We start from the raw sequence: 16,422 nt of genomic DNA on the forward strand, positions 1-16,422 counted from the left end.
TAAGCATTTGTAGACTTGGTACAAAGGGATTTTCTAAAAGTTAAGTTCATAGAACAGCTAATATAGTACAGCTTCTGAATATACCACTTTAAAAACAAGAACTAGGAAAGAGGCCATGCTTCCATTAGCATTTAACAGTGAACCTGAGCTGGTAGAGAATTTAGATATATGGAACATGTAAGTACCAATAATTAACTTGCGAGATTTCAGAAAGATGATTTTCAAGCCATGAAGCTCAAAATGAAAAGATAAATTGGCAAAGAGAGGAAAATCACTAAATAAAAGTGACATTTTCAAGGGTATACCCTGAAAGCCTAAACTAAATATATACTTTATGAAAGTGAAAGGTTAAAAGGACAATGAAAGTATAACCACAGAGGGTAAATGAGTACTTCCTCCTATCCGAGCGTGCTTAGCTAGTGTGATAGTCGGTCTGTCAACAACAAGTTCCAAAGAAGCAACACAGATGGTTCATATTTTCTGGTTCTGGATGCCAGGAAAATTCAGTACAAGCTGAGTATTCCTCAAATGTATCTCAGTCAGCATCCAGGGCTGAAAAAGATATTGGTCAGAGATTCCGATGGAGCTAAGAGGCCTCCTGATGAGAAGGAAGGTCAATTAAGGCAGGTGACCACAGGAAGAAAAAGAACACTAAACACTGTTCGCAGTGTGAAGGGCAGCAGTTGCAAAAGCAAATGAAATGTTATGATGTACAAGTACATCCATAATCCAAGGAAGTGATATAACCTATAAAATATTAGTGAGATCACAAACTGATATTGTGTCCCGATGTGGTCACTGTACTTTCAAAATGATATAGATGCAGTGGAGATTACTCAGAGAAGAGAAACAAGGCAATTCCAGGTTTTGGATCACTAAACTACAAGGCAGAGTAAGGAAGCTAAAATTTGTTCTCATTAGTAAAGTTTGGGGTGCTGGCAAAATAGTCCAAAAAACAAAGAAATTAGTACAAAAACAGAAAATGCTGGAAATACTCAGCAAGTCAGGCAGCGTCTGTGGAGAAAGAAACAGAGTTAATGGGCTCGATTTTCGCACCCCCGAGCGGATGCGTTCGTGGCAGGGGGGCTCCGAAAATTGGGGATACCCGGGTCGGGTCCGAAGCCCGGCTCCAATCCGCCCACTTCCAGGTTCCCCAGTGACGCGCTTAGATGCGCACGCAGCTCCCGCATGTGGGACTCCCGCCGGCAATTAAAGCCGGTGGGCTGCCACTTAAAGTAATTAACGAGGTACTTCAGGTAGTTTACAGACCTGATTGACCTGATATTTTAGCAGGGGTGGGATTTTCAAGTCAGCTGGGACTGTTTCCCTTACTGGGGGAAACACTCCCAGTTGAAATGGACGTGTTGCACCCATCAGCCTGTGGCAGCTGCAAAGTCCATTTGACAGGTGGGGGGGGGGGGGAAAGACGCTCACTCATTGCAGGAGGCCACTCTGTCACTTTGGACAAAGTTTGGCCTCCATCACCCTCCTCCTAACAATAAAATTCACAAACATGCACACTTACCCCGGTGTGCAGACACATTTACCTACCTTCACTTACCCCGGTGTGCAGACACATGTACCTACCTTGCGGACCCCCTCAGATGTACATCTTCCGGACGGGGGCCACCGTAGCTGCAGTCATGACCTCCTCGGAGGATGAAGAGCATCACCAGCCTTGCCGGCCACGCTGTCTACCTCTAACACGTGGAGCTCCACAACACAGTGCTGTGACACATCCACCTGCACAGCAGGAGGGAAGGCAACCGCAGAGAGAGATGCGTCGCAGAAGGCACTATCCTCGCCACAGGGTCTACAGACCGAGGCTCAGCTTCCTGGACCTCTCTGAGCAGCAGGGCACACGGAGGCTCAGAGTCACTCGACATGTAGTCGTGGACATCTGCAGCCTCCTTCATGCCGAGCTGCTCCCGGCTGGCCAGAGCACCATCTTCTTACCTGCCACTGCCCTCAACAACTTCTCCTTCGTATCCTTCCAGGGTGCCACCGGGGACATCGCCGACGTCTCTCAGTCGTCTGCACAAAAGAGCCCTGCAAATACACCTACACCCACTCTGCAGTTACACAATGGGTGTCATCAGTTGTGGGTCTTCATTGTGATCCTCAGGAAAGGGCATTATTGCACAAACCAGACAAGATTCGCAAAGACGTGGCAGTAGTGGTGACAATACAATATGTAATGTGAGTTGATCAGAAATTCAATACAAGTAAAAACCATGACAAACCCTCAAACACCCTTGTGCATCCCCTTCATGCTCATGACACGTTTGCCTTATGCTTCCTACTGCACATACGTGATGCATGCCCTGTGGCTGCAGCACAGGTAGTGGCAGGTTGAGTGAGGCTGACCGTGAAAGAGATGCATGAGAGGGTGTGTATGAGATAGAGCCATGAGATTGTATGAGGATTGGGTCGAGTGGTAGTGGTGGGATGAGTACTGGCGAGGTGAGTAAGTGCAGGTAAGATGAGGATGAGGTTTGAGTGGGTGTGAGGAGTGATGTGACAGAGTAGTGTTGGCAGTGTGTGGGGTGGGGGCGGTGATGTGGCAGACGGAGTGTAGGGGAACGATTACGTGTACTCACTTCGGCTGACCCACTTAGGTCATTGAAGCGCCTCCTACACTGTATGAAGGTGGTGCTGGTGACCTCCTCTGCCACCTCGAGCCAAGGCCTTCTTGGTGGCAGAGGCAAGCTACTTCCTCCCGCCCGCCGGGGAGATCTCTGTCCTCCCTCTCCAATAAGACCTGGCGTGAGGCATCATTAAACCTGGGAGCAGCCTTTCCCCGGGCTGCTCCATGCTGTAATTTATCCTATTTGTTGCAGCATCAGTCAGTGGAGGACTGCCCCTTTAAATAGGGCTCCTCCAGCTGACAGCTTATGCTGCGCATGCGCAGTCCGCCCGCTGCGCAGCTTTCCAGCGCGAAACCTGGAAGCAAAGGTTAAGTACCTTCAATCAAGCTGCGATTGCGTGCGGAGCACCCGATTTCACTGGGCGCGTTACCCACGCGCCCAGTCGACCCCCCGCTGCCAACCTGCCGCCCTCCTAATATCAGGCCCAATGTTTCAGGTTGATGGCCTTTCATCAGAAATAAATTAGTACGGTGGACGTAGAAGTCTTTTGTACAAACCTGGATAAAAGGCCAACAGTCATGATTATAATGCAAAGTTTTAAACTTAAAGACAAACTTTTTTGCAATTACATTATCGGTTTATGGAACAGCCTACTACCTACAGCTCCTGATGCAGGTTCTGTTGAAGTATTTAAAAGGAAGTTGAAACAAATGCAAATAAAGTAGTTCAGTATTGTGGTATTACAAAATAGTTAGTTAGATCAGGTCAACAAACAGAACCTGGAAGAAGGATGGGCTAAGTATTTCCATATTGTTATGCACTGATAATGTGCCGGTTCAGCCTAGGACCAGTTCCACTCACAATCCTCTCAAAAATGGAGTCATAGCTGAACAAGTAAAACCTTATTTTGTTTTGTTTTGCTTTGCTTTGTAAATGGTCTCACCAAATAGGTATATGATATATATTCAGCATATAATGCACAATCACAACTTTCAAACAAAGAAAAGAATCTCTTCCGGTAAGAATATCAGAAAGTTCCCTTGTTCATATGCCAGGTGGGGCACTCCTACAGAGCCTTACATAAACACTTCTGCCCTGTAAAACATAAATAAGCTGCCAAATAATGAACCAGACCTTCAATTCTTTTCTCATTTGCTGTCACTTTCTCAATTCTTTTACGATAGTCTTCCTGCAGTTCCAGTTGATGCCTGTGCAGAAGAAAGAATTAAGTTATTTCGCACTCAATACCAACAAATCAGGAATAAATGTTAAATCCATCTTTAAGTCCCAGCAGTCACTTTAGGAAAGAAGGATCCAAACTCTCCAAGTGAGACAAGCCTCTCAATATAATACAAAAATGTAAATAAACTTTGGTGCAGTAGTGACATTTTTCCAGCATGGGTCACTTGCACATTTGTAATTCTCACATAAAGATCAGATTAGCTGGAGGCAGATCTTTACTGCAACAACAATTTCTCACTGGGACATTTTCAAAAACTGAAAAGCATGTTTTCCATTTATCTCAATAACTACAGAGGAGTGAACTTTGTCTTAAAACCTCATACTAGAGAAGGAATTTGACCCATGAACTCTCTCTTACACACTGTATAGAATTTGCCCAGTGACACATTTGGGTGAACAAAATTATACTGTGATGTTTGTAACAGAATTTCTTCTAATAAAATACATTCATTAAAACACAAGCTAGGTTAGAATTTTAAACATAAATTGAAAACGAATCATTATTATCTACCAAGTACTATCCAGAAAACACAAGGAAAATACAAATATCAGCACACATTTTTCAATGCAATTCCAAAAAAGATGAAAATATGATGCAAGGAATAAAACAAAAATAAAATTCACAAATGATTTATTAGGCATAAAACCAAGACTCAAACCCTAAAGTTTCCCTATTTACATACTTGCTTTCAAATTTGACTTTGTGGAGACAGATGTATATAATAGTTTGCAGCAATTTTTCATAGCCAATAATGGTGACTGTAGATGCAGCTTTCTCTTCCCCCTTCTGTGGTATCGTTCTACAGGTACCAGCAGCCTTCCAGTTTCTTGCCCTTTGATCATTCATTACGTGCAAACATGGACCGTGAATGCAAGTAAGCAATTCAACTGTGGAGGGGCACTACATTAGGCGAGCCCAATCCTGCCCTCGCCTAATGTTGACACAGCGCATTTTCCAGCACCAGGTCACTGAATAGTGATAAGGAACAGGAAGTTTGCCTCAACATTCCCCCTCCCTAGATCAAGGACGCTGAGGCTAATTATAGCATTGTTCTGCCATTTCAGCTGAAATCATCTAACTGTAAAGACCGAGGATTGAACCTGGAACCTTCCTGGTCTCTACTGCTCAGTACACCACACAATTCACTTATTAATTGAGCTGCTGAGGGACCTACATCTGGTTTAGTGCAAATAGAATATATATTCTCTATACTAATAGAGAATAATATATGTGATGCAAGACTTGTGATAAACGTTTCCTTTGTTAAAAATCTATTCTGATTATCATGCACCACAGTAAACAGGATCGACTCGCAGAAAATGAAGATTAAACTTGGCAGTGAAAAATATTTTTATTATACTAAAAATTATTGCTGTACCACAAAGAAAATAATTCTACAACATCCTCACTCACACTCAAACAAAAATGAGGCAGCTGGAATTCTGCAATTATTAAAAGCTCCCTGTTCTTTAGATCTCCTTATGGCACACTCTATTGGAATGCCACCATGTCAGCATAAGAATACTTTTTAAAATGTAATTATTTTGCTTAAGACTACCACAGTAAGACAGTTGTAATTTCTGTTAACACAGTTGCTACACATTGAAAGCATATGTTCTATTGTTTACTGTGTTATTGCATCATACGTGCCTTACCTGCAGAGTTCATTCTTAAGCTTTTGCTCGTAAGTCTCCTCAATATTTTTCACTGCTAGCTCCCGCCTCCGCAGACCCTCTTCTACACTCTTGTTCTTTTGTTCATGCAAATTCTGGGTCCTGAAATAGCAGAAAAATTATTAATGAAATCTGTACTTAATCACAATTAACATAGAGGCCCCGGGAGGGCGAAACCGGCCGGGAAACACGTCGAGGCCGAGGACACTGCGCTTTTTCACTCCGCAGTGCAATATTTGCTTTAACTTTTTTTTAAAACAAGAACAATTACAGTTTAGTAGATCACATGTCTATCTTACATATATTCACACTTCCTGTCCATCACACTTTAAAGTACAAATGATTAACTTGGCAAAACAGTTAAATTTGCACAGCCGATTACAAATCATGCGTATGAGTCAGAATCAGAAGCGTGAAAGGCCGCATAATTCATTCCCTGTAGTAAAATGTACAAGTCCTATGCCCATGATTCTCCACAAAGTGAGATCTTGATCTTGGACAAGGCTATCTAGCAAGATACCAAGCAGTGACAAGGTGGTTCCATTGAGAAGCAGAAAATAACGCACATGCCAGTCTCAACACTATGATTTAACTCACACCATTCTTACTGTTCTACTAGCAGCAGTAGATTATAGAGTAGTACTTCCAGTAAGACCTACTAGCCCAGGAAAATGTTAAAACAAAATAAGATGTCATGAGGTGAGATCAGATAACAAGGATGAGGCGAACAAATTACAACAACAATATACTTTCTTAATAACCAATTTTATCAGTAATGCCAACTTTTTTTCTGAGTTTTCTTAATATGGAAGTCATGAAAAATATTTGTTCAGCAGTTCTCAATTCAAACATATGCGTTTAACCATTCCCCACAAATGAAAAATTGGGAGTTCAACTCCTAGACACTCAAACTTATGAATTTCAATTTGGGTATGTTGTCGCATATTTGTCTGGCCATGTGATGCACCACTACAGGGAAGCAAAGTGTTCCAGCTCTAGAGAGGAAATGATAATACAGTGCAGCTGATTCAGTTCAAGCCATAACTCATTTGACGAGACCACAGCTCATACCATTACAGGCAGGGAGAAGAGGAATAATTGCAGTTAGGAAAAGGCTATTAAAATGGAAAAGCTGAGTACATTACAATTAATACAATCAGAAGGTCCAAATGTAATATAAACAAACATTCAGTGGAACAACATTGCCTGAAATGAGAAAGATAAGCAATTCTGGTCTGCAATATGTTACCACAATATTCAATGTATCACAGTGTATACTGTATAGATACAAATAAATTTAAACCATGAATTACTGGCCCAAGAATTTACAGAATTGATAATGTATGTGTCATAATACCTGAAACTAACATTTTATTACAGCAATATTCAGTAGTAAAGTTTAACAATTTATTGAAGAGCCCAAAATACAGCAGTCAATATTTGTTTTAGTACTCTTGGACTGGCACTTCTCACTCATTTTGTACCTGCTACAATCGCTGCTTTATCATGCTAGTGGGCAATAATCTCTGTTGTATCACCTGCAGTGCTCCCCCACTGAAAACAGCACTCCACATCAACTAGCAGGTAATTCAAACTATTCTGGGTGTCAGATTTTCAGTTCATGAGACTCAAGGGCCTAAATTTTAACCGCGCGAACGGGTGGGTTGGAAAGTAAAAATTGTAAAAAATCTAAAACCTGACCCCAACCCGCCCACTTCCTGCTTTGATGGAGGCGGGTTGAGGGGTGGGCGACCAACCCGCTCTTAGGAGGCGGGTCGGTCAGTGAAAGGTTTCAAAGAGGCTGCGGGCCTCCATATTTACAACGTTTTTATTTTTAACTCCCAGGGTGGGGATTCCCAGGCCTTCTGCTTCATGCCACATGAGAGGAGGTGAGAAGGCCCAAAACAGCAGGTAAGTGCCTTTATTGCACTGCTCGTGGGCCCGGAGGAGCAGTAGTGCTTCCCCTAGGCCCAACAAGCCTACCTGCAGCGATCACCCCCACGATCTCCGACCCACACCACCCCCCCCACATTCTTCGGCCACCCCAATGACTCCCGAAACCCCACCCTCCCCTCCATCTAAAATTTATTGCTCGCATCCGCTTCGTGGCACTTCTCCCGTCCAACTGACGGCTAGCCTGGGCCAGCATGTCATCAGGCTGGCCTGTCGGGCGGGAAATCGACAAAAGAAAAAGACGTCCTTATGTCAAAATCGTAAGGGCACCCGGGAAACCCGTACTTCTCCATCAGGAATTCCCTCCCCCCACCCCCCACCCCACCACCCTCTTCCAGCTCTGGGTTAAAATTTACCCCAATGTTTCAATCCAAGAGTGTGTCATTTTTATTTTGGATTACTAGCATGGGAAACCACAAATATATTAACAGGTCTACTCTTTTGGATTTTTTTTAAAATGTAAATTATAGGGCTAGAAATTGGGCCTTGTAGCACCCGTTGTTTTGACGCTACACGGCCTCCCGAAGTGCCAAGATGGCACCTTGGCTGCATTTACACGTTTCCAGCATGACATGCGCCGGACGCCATCTTGGTATAGCGAATGCGCAAATACTGAACGCCGGCAGCACGTAAAGTAAGGAGAAAATGAATACAATCAGTGTGCAACGCTGATTTAAAGTGATAGATACCATTTTGGGATGTAACGCTCAACTCAACGCAGTCTTAACCACAATCATCTGAACATGTCTTAGAGTGCCGGAGGACCCCCCACCAGCACTATTTAAAAGGGCCATGCAGGATTTACAGGTTAGTGGCTGGATTATTGCTTTTACCTGCTGATGCATTTGTAACTGATTTTGGAGGTCTCCTATACTTGAATACTAGGACGCGGGGACATAGCCTAACATTTAGAGCCAGGGTGTGCTGGAGTGAAGTTAAGAAACGCTTCTACACGCAAAAGGTGGGACAAGTTTGGAACATTCTTCTGCGAACGGCAGCTGATGCTAGCTCAATTATGAATTCTAATTCTAAGATTGATAGATTTCTGTGAACCAAGGGTATTAAGGGATTATGGGGCTAAGGCGGGTATATGGAGTTAGGTCACAGGTCCACCATGAATGGCGGAACAGGTTCGAGGGCCTAAATGCCACTGCCACTTGCTGCTTCCTGTTATGCGCCACCTTCTCCTGCAAGAAAGCAGGACATGATCTGGGTGATGTGCCTGTCATAATTAAATAGCTGCCAGTGTGTGTGACCTGTGAGTTGTAGGTGGGTGGCTTGCAACGGTGGTAATGTGTAAGGGTGAGAGGAAGCATCGGATTGGAAGAGTTGAGTACTGATGAAAAGTTTGTTGGTATGTGGGTGATGGGGGCTGTGGTGCGTGGAGCAGTGGACGCGGCTAGTTGTGCAGTTGGTAGGAGATGCCACTTGACAGTTGACCTTACTCACCTTGACCACTCTTGTCAAAGCATTGAACTTCCTCCTGCACTGCATCCATGTTCATGTGCTGTGCACCTTGCATTGATTTCATCCCCCGTTGCCTCCCATTGCCTTTTGGGCATATGTCTGGAGGGCATCATGCCTCACCACCCCCCCCCCCCCCACACGGATATAGGATGTCCCTCCCAATGTCCACCTCTTGCACCAAGGCCTCTAGTGCATCAGCAGAGAACCTTGTGCATGCACTCTCGCAGGCCTGGTACAAACTCAGATTGGCAGATTAGTGAGGTCTGGCGTGCAGATTGGAGGATGTGGGATTTAGTAGTGCGCAACCTTTATTCAATGTTTTAACGTAACTCATCAGTTTGTAAACACAGGGACGGGACCTGCGTCTGTGTTTTAAGTCTGATCTCTGTTCAGACAGCAGATTGTTATTTTTAGCAAATAACAGGTACTGGCTACCTTTGAGAGATTTTAAGAGACTTCCTCCCTTTAAGAGATTGGGGCTCCCCCCGCTGGTGGAAAGTGCGCATTTACTTAAATCGTCGTGTAAGGCCTAGTTTTCAACGCTTGAAGGTAAGTCCTCAGGCTGGACAAATGTCTCGTCCTGCCTGTGCAGAGGCCATCAGGTGCGGATTATTAGCGGATCGCGCTACCCGCGCCCAATAATAGGCCTTATCCGATTTTTTTTTTTCTCCCCCACCCCACACACTTTAATTCTTTTGCTAATTACTTCGCTATTTGTACTTACAGCTCAAAGGCTTCAATCCGTTGTCTAAGTTCGACCTCTCTATTTCGCACAGCTTCAATGTCTTTCAATAAACTTTGTCTCTGCATATAGATTTCTTTTTCCTCAATCTGTAACACAATAGATATTCTAAACACAATCTATCTGGTAAAGGATAATTTCATTAAGTGTTATATACGCTCAACTTCGTTAGAAACAAAATAAATACAGAACTCCAGATCAATTCTTACTTTCACATTTATGGATTACCCAATTTTAAATATTACTTTACCCAATGCCTTGTCACCAGTCTATTTAAAACATCTAGCTGTATAAAACTTGTGAGGTGTATCTAAAACACTGCCATTTATGCAAATTCCTATGTCACGCTTAAAAAAAAAGAGAAAGAATTCCCATAATTTCTAATCTACAGAGGAAGTTCCCCAGTAATAGAAAATAGCTCCTAATTGACCTCAGGAGTAATACTTAAATTTTTCTTTTAAAAGGAATGCCAGTCATTTCCAGTTTCTTCTGACCTCTAATTGATCTGATTACCAGCCTAGCAGCAATTAATCTCTAAATTTCCCCTGAAAATGCAGCAATTAGACTTTGCACCATAAAGAAACTCACCACATTACACACAGATGCATAGTAGCAGCAGATTGGGTGTTACATGGTATGATGCCTGTGCCCTTATAAAGCAGCACATCCTTTGACTTATCATGAGCAACGTCACAGGAGATCCACTGGCATACATTTTTTATTTAATCAACTGTCCACAGATTTTCTCCTTACTCATTCAGGTTATTTCCTCCTATGCCGCATCCTTGGCTGTAAGGCCAAGCATGTGACGTGTTCCCAACAATCCTCTTGAATCAGCTGCTAGGTGACACTTTTGAGCAGCACAGGTTGACTCATCAATTAGTCTCTCTCATTCTCTGTGGGAAATCATAGAGTAGATTTTTGTCTCTCTCTCCTGGGCGGTAATCTCCTGGATGGCCCACCCTTTATAGAGCCTGCCCTATCGGCTCCGCCAGATTACACCCAGGCGGTGAAGATGAAAATCTTACCCCCGTGATTCTTCCTTCATGACTCCCCAACTGAAATTGAGACCTCAACATCTGGTAAGATGAGAAGACAAACTACATCATTCTCCAGCATCTGTTAGCAATATTTTAAATATAAGCCATTTGTTTTGGATTTTTAGTAATTTTTTTTAACACTTTATATTTTAAAAAAACGTTTGAAATCAAGATATATGCCACCTTTGAAGGTTTTACTAGAAAAAAATTACACAATTATAAAACTAGCATATTCATTAAGGTTGAAAGAAGGATTTGCACATGGAAACATATTTCAGTGCCATTACCACTTTAAAGCAGAAGCCAGTACATATAGACTTCCACTTTTGTTTCATCCACCAGTACAGAATCAATTCAAACAGGTTCCGTGTAAGAATTCTAACGATAGAATACAAATAAATTGAAATGAGCCTGATCAAAATGAATCTCAATTGCAACACCAGGGTAAAGCATAAAGAATCAGTTTTGCCTCTTCTCCATGCCCCACCCCACCCCCCCTTACTCTGCTCTCAAATGCTTTTAATTTCTCTGCCATACACCCTTTAATTCTGAGGAAAAAGCAGATGTACACAGACTTCTTAAGATGCCTCTGCCAAAATAAGGACATGGAATTAAGAGCACAGTAAAAGATAGCAAAATTAAAAAGGATTACATATTTGTATGGTCTTCTTTGTTGTTCTAGTGAGCATCTCCATACACTGCAGGAGTGGTCCAACAATGAGCATTGCATGCTGGGAAAAAAACTCAAAAGGTTCACCTCCCTTCCAAATGTTTTGTGACATCATGATATTAGAGGCACCCTAAATGCCCTTTTCCACACGTGAACACAGTATACAGTCTCATCATTGACCATCATCTTATTTTGCCCAAAGGCATTTCCTGAAAAGATAGTCAATTATTTATTTGCTTTTGGGATATTCCCAATATTCAGCTGTAGAAAGCTGCAATTCATCCATGACTTGATATTAGATGGGCAATGTGACAACATGAAGGTGGTTGACACTAGAGCACATAACTTAGGCTGAGGAAATGCTACACTGTGAGGGGTGCCATCTTTCAGACAAGATATTAAACCAAGCCTGCTCGGTCACTATGTGAAGAGCAATGGAGTTCTCCTGGTGTCCTGGACAATATTTATCCCACAACCAACATCACTAAAACAGATTATCTTGTCATCTATTTCATTGCTGATTGTGGGACCATGCAATGTGCAAATTGGCTGCTGCGTTTGCCTTCAAAAAGTATTTCATGGCTGTGAAGCGTTTTGGGATGTCCTGAAGACTAAATCTAGTTCTTTGTTCAAACCAAAAAAAAAGGATGATGACAGTAAAAAAAATATGCAAGGCAGTATGCTGGAGATTTAACACAACTAAATATTTGAAGCCATTATTATCTACAAAGATGCCATACAAAGGTTGAAAATTATATTTTTGAAACATTTGCCTTAATTTACTATATCCAGTGGATTTTACAGAAACTGATTTTTATTGTTAAGAAATTATTTAGCATCATAAGCTAAAATCTACATTAAGGAAGAATTGGCCTTATTTGAACTCACTGCATAGTTTTCTAGTGCATTATCTTTCTAGTTGTATCTAAACTTACCTCCTGTTGTTTCTGAAGTCTCTCAATAGCATTCTTCTCTCGTGTGATCAATGTTTCAGACTTCATCTGGTACATTTTATCTAGCTTCCATCTAAGCTCTTCTATATCCTTCTGTGACCGCTCTTTCTCCTGAATCCGAACCGTAGCCAATTCCAGATCCTTAAAACGCTGTAGCTACCATGATCAAAAGGACTGCGTGAGTTTCTTACACACCAAGATGAATCTTTAAGCAAAAGCAAATACTGCATTCCTATTAAAAAAACAAACACTACAACCAACTGTAATATGATTCAGCAAGCCTTGTGTAATGATTAATTACGCCTATAGTGTCACAAACTCTGTGGATAATTTACCTGCAATAGGGTACAAACCCTCACAGCAAAATATGGGAGACATAGTGGCAAAAGTGAAGAGAAACTGCTGCCAGTAGCAGAAGATACTAATGGCAACAGCAAATATATAGATCTAGCAGAACTCCTGTATCATCACTCCTGTAGCATCACTCATGGTGTGTGGGAGGTTTTGTAACAACAGATTGTTATGCCAAGTAGTACAATCAGGAACACTGATTTCTCAGCTTTGGGGCAGCCCTGGGATGGAATATCAGAAACTAGCATTATTTTCAGCAGGATCCATGGAACACTGAAGAGGAAGGTTCTAGGAAGACTGGAGCAGGATCTGGGATCACCGTGAGAGGGATCCTGGAACATTAGGGCAAAAGATCACAGAGTCTGGAAGCAATGTGGCAGTTCTGGGAATAGGGAGCACTGGAAATGCAGTGTGGGGTTTGTGAACAGTGAGAGAGGATCTGGGAATGGAAGATAGGTCTGGAAGTGGAGTAAAGAGTCCATCAGGTTTGAGGAGGGGGCTTTGGATCATTGTGGGACAAAGTTTGGCAGTATTGTGGGGAGGGGGCCCAGGAGAATGGGACTCAAACTTCTATTGAGCTCTTTCAAACCATCAGGCCAAAACCTTCCAGGTGTTTACACCAGTCAGCCTCTTCCCCCCCCCCCCCCACCCCCACAATTTGTACTCAGCTGTTTTGCACCCTCAGGCATAATGATGTCACATTCAAGTGGCACAATGATGCAGATTGAGAGACAAATAAACAAAGAAAGAAGGTTTAGTATGCTTTTTCTCATGACAACAACACACCTTTAATTCAATGCATACAGAATCATAAAAGATTGGTACCAGTATAAAAGAACTACACTCACTAGTATCATATCTGGCATGGCAACAGAAGTGATACTGGTACAAGGTCAGACTCAATACAAGTACACTATAGTGCTGTCCTAATGGGTTGTAATTCCTACATTGTCTAGTTTTACATTGGATATTGATGGTGTTGTTCTGGATTGGTCAGCATCATCAAATTGGGGCACCAGTCTCTAATGCTAACTACTCCAGTTTGTACAGTATGTTATTTCTTATATTTCACTGGATTTCATTGTGTTCCTTTTGTGGTTAAAAAGCCAGGAAATTAACACATATTTTAGCTAATTTAGAAATATTTATTAAATTAGGTATTGTCTAATGACCAATTTAAAAAGACAAATACAGTGAATAAAGATGACTAAAGAATACGGGGTACTACCTCTTGCTGCATCTCTGCCTGAAGCTGTTCTTCTATTTGTTTGCGATATACAAGCAGTTTTGCTTCCCAAAAGTCCTCTTGCACAGTTGTTGGATGAAATGCTGCATATTCTTCATCAACCATTTGAAGTTTATCAACTGTAAGAAAGGAAATGAGCAGCTAAGTACTTAGTACAGCAGCGAAAGAACAATTCAGAAGAGAACAGCGAAAACGGCACGTTTACATTGCCGGTTTACTGCTGACTCCAGGTCTAAAGCTGGCAGGATATAAATATTATTTAAATATAAATAAACAACAGAGTTCGTGCTGCCAGAGGCAACAAATAACACAAAAATGGTTCCAGCCACGTATGCATTTCTGACAGCTGTCCCGTCTCCAATGACTGCTTACCACTTCAAGCTGCATTACTCTCTTCTAGTTCCATTCTTATCTGACTCAAGGTAGGCACTACAATGCTGCCAATGGCATCTCATCTGGTGTACCCCAGGGGACCATCCTTGTCCCTCTCCTCTTCTTCACTATCTACATGTTACCCCTTAGTGACATTATATGGATGCATGGGATCAGTTTCTACATATATTCTGATGACAAACCCAGTATGGCTTTACTGCCACCTCAACTGACCTAAATGTTGCTGTCACGCCTGTCTGATATCAAGACTAAGATGAGTCAAAACTTCCTCTAGCTGAATGCTAGCAAAACTCAAGCCATTATCTTCAGCTCCTGTTGGCATCCGAGACACTGGCCACGAATCCATCAATCTCCAGCTGCCATCTTAAACTGAATCAGGAAGTGCCGCACTTTGCTGTCCTGGCAAACGGAAACGCTTATTTTATGTGAATTTCTCAGTAGCTCAATTTGGAAACTCTTAAGCGTGGGTCATAGATTTCTGAGATCGCCACCCACCTGACTGTCAACAAAAATAGAACAATTTATTTACATATTTCACCAGGGTTTGGTCTCCTCATATAATCATAACCAATCAACCAATTAAAATTTGCATTGATCAGACAGGCCAGTTGAATGCCCTAATCTGAGGTAAAAATGTAGCAATAAAAATGAGAACTAAAAATGTTTTGTTGTTTTGCTATACCACGACATTCTTTAGAAATGACAATCCAAGTACAGAACTGTGAAGCTTCGTACTTAAGAACTGTAATGCAATCCCCCCATTCATTCATTGGAAATTGCCTAATTACAGAACAGGCTCCAGGTCCAACATTGTACAATTAAGTTGCATACACTGCTGGAAGATTTGTTTAATTTGGTGACATACTTTTAAAAAAACTGCAAAACTAATTACTTATTCAAATAGAATCCCCCACCCCTGCTCATTACCAATAGATTCCTTGTACTGTGGAACGCAGCTGGTCTGAGCTCCTGCATCTCGATACTCCTTAGTTAGGTGATAGTCAGTCAGTTCCATCAGAAATTGAATAAGAAATCCTGTCAGCAACAAAAAGGTGATTTTAAAAAAAAATTACATGTTAAAAAATGGAACACCAACATTTTTGAAAGGATTGCAATTTCTTTATGTATGTACTATTACAGCATCTGAAACTGCAGTATTACCTTTTTGATGGTCCTTTTGGAGATTTGAGATCTGCAGTAGGAAAAACAAACAAAGACAATGAACGGCATCCAATATGTGAAAGAGAAAAATGCTGAACTATCAAACTCATTCATAATAAAATCAAACACAAACTCACAATAGATTTGTAAAGGTCTGATCTGGGGTTGATCTTCATAATCTGTAGGAGATCTCTTGATGTAAATACCTTTGAAAAAATGTTTTCAAAGTGAAATAAATTTCATAACTGCTATGTTTTTCTGGCACTTGATGATAAGGTTGTTCTCTGAGAATCCAGGAACAAAATTTTACTCTATGCAATTCCATATGATTATAGTTTTACACTTATTTCCATGCACATGTAGTTTCAGTCACATCCTTTGGTAGCATCTGACTACTTGCCAAAACAAAAAATATATATATATATAATCACAATCACAAATACACATGCTCTGCCTCAAGCACAGCTATTACAACATCTGATCAACGCTTCCCTGTGAATTCCAGTGCTACACAGTACTGTTAATAAGGAAAAATTGGAGAAACTGGAAAATAATTAGGTTCCCCATCTTCCATGGAGGCAAGAATTCAAGCTTTTTGTAAAACAATACGTAGCTTATAAAATGAACAGTATCCTCTCCCTGACGAGAGAAGCATGATAAAAGATCCTCAGTTATTTCATTTAATATAGAATGTATAGCATGAAAGCCTTTAGTTACTGAATAAAAATGACCAAGAAAAAGCAGCAAAACTAGTCTAGGTAATATTAGGGTGAGGGGAAATGACTGCTTAGAGGAATTACAGATAAATTCAATCTACTTAACAACACCTGAAGCAATCAGAAAGAAAGACAAGAACCATTTTTCTTTTACCGGAAGTATTGAAAAGGCTAATGACATGACACAATTGGACCTGAAGAATATTCATGATCACAAGATAACTGC

General features: G+C 41.5%; 1 protein-coding gene across 7 annotated transcripts in view; it reads right to left on the bottom strand.

The window, feature by feature from the left end:
* ofd1 (OFD1 centriole and centriolar satellite protein) overlaps nt 1–16,422 on the bottom strand; it is a 67,928-nt gene that overhangs the window by 47,827 nt on the left and 3,679 nt on the right. For all 7 annotated transcript variants that reach the window (XM_067992691.1, XM_067992692.1, XM_067992696.1 and 4 more), the window contains exons 4-11: nt 15,618–15,686; nt 15,481–15,511; nt 15,247–15,354; nt 13,909–14,045; nt 12,312–12,485; nt 9,649–9,755; nt 5,487–5,606; nt 3,723–3,796 (exon numbers count right to left, since the gene is read on the bottom strand). In XM_067992691.1, the coding sequence (XP_067848792.1) occupies nt 3,723–3,796; nt 5,487–5,606; nt 9,649–9,755; nt 12,312–12,485; nt 13,909–14,045; nt 15,247–15,354; nt 15,481–15,511; nt 15,618–15,686 (820 nt within the window). The remainder of the gene's footprint in view (nt 1–3,722; nt 3,797–5,486; nt 5,607–9,648; nt 9,756–12,311; nt 12,486–13,908; nt 14,046–15,246; nt 15,355–15,480; nt 15,512–15,617; nt 15,687–16,422) is intronic.

Source organism: Heptranchias perlo, chromosome 11, assembly GCF_035084215.1.
Source record: "Heptranchias perlo isolate sHepPer1 chromosome 11, sHepPer1.hap1, whole genome shotgun sequence".
Lineage (NCBI taxonomy): Eukaryota > Metazoa > Chordata > Chondrichthyes > Hexanchiformes > Hexanchidae > Heptranchias > Heptranchias perlo.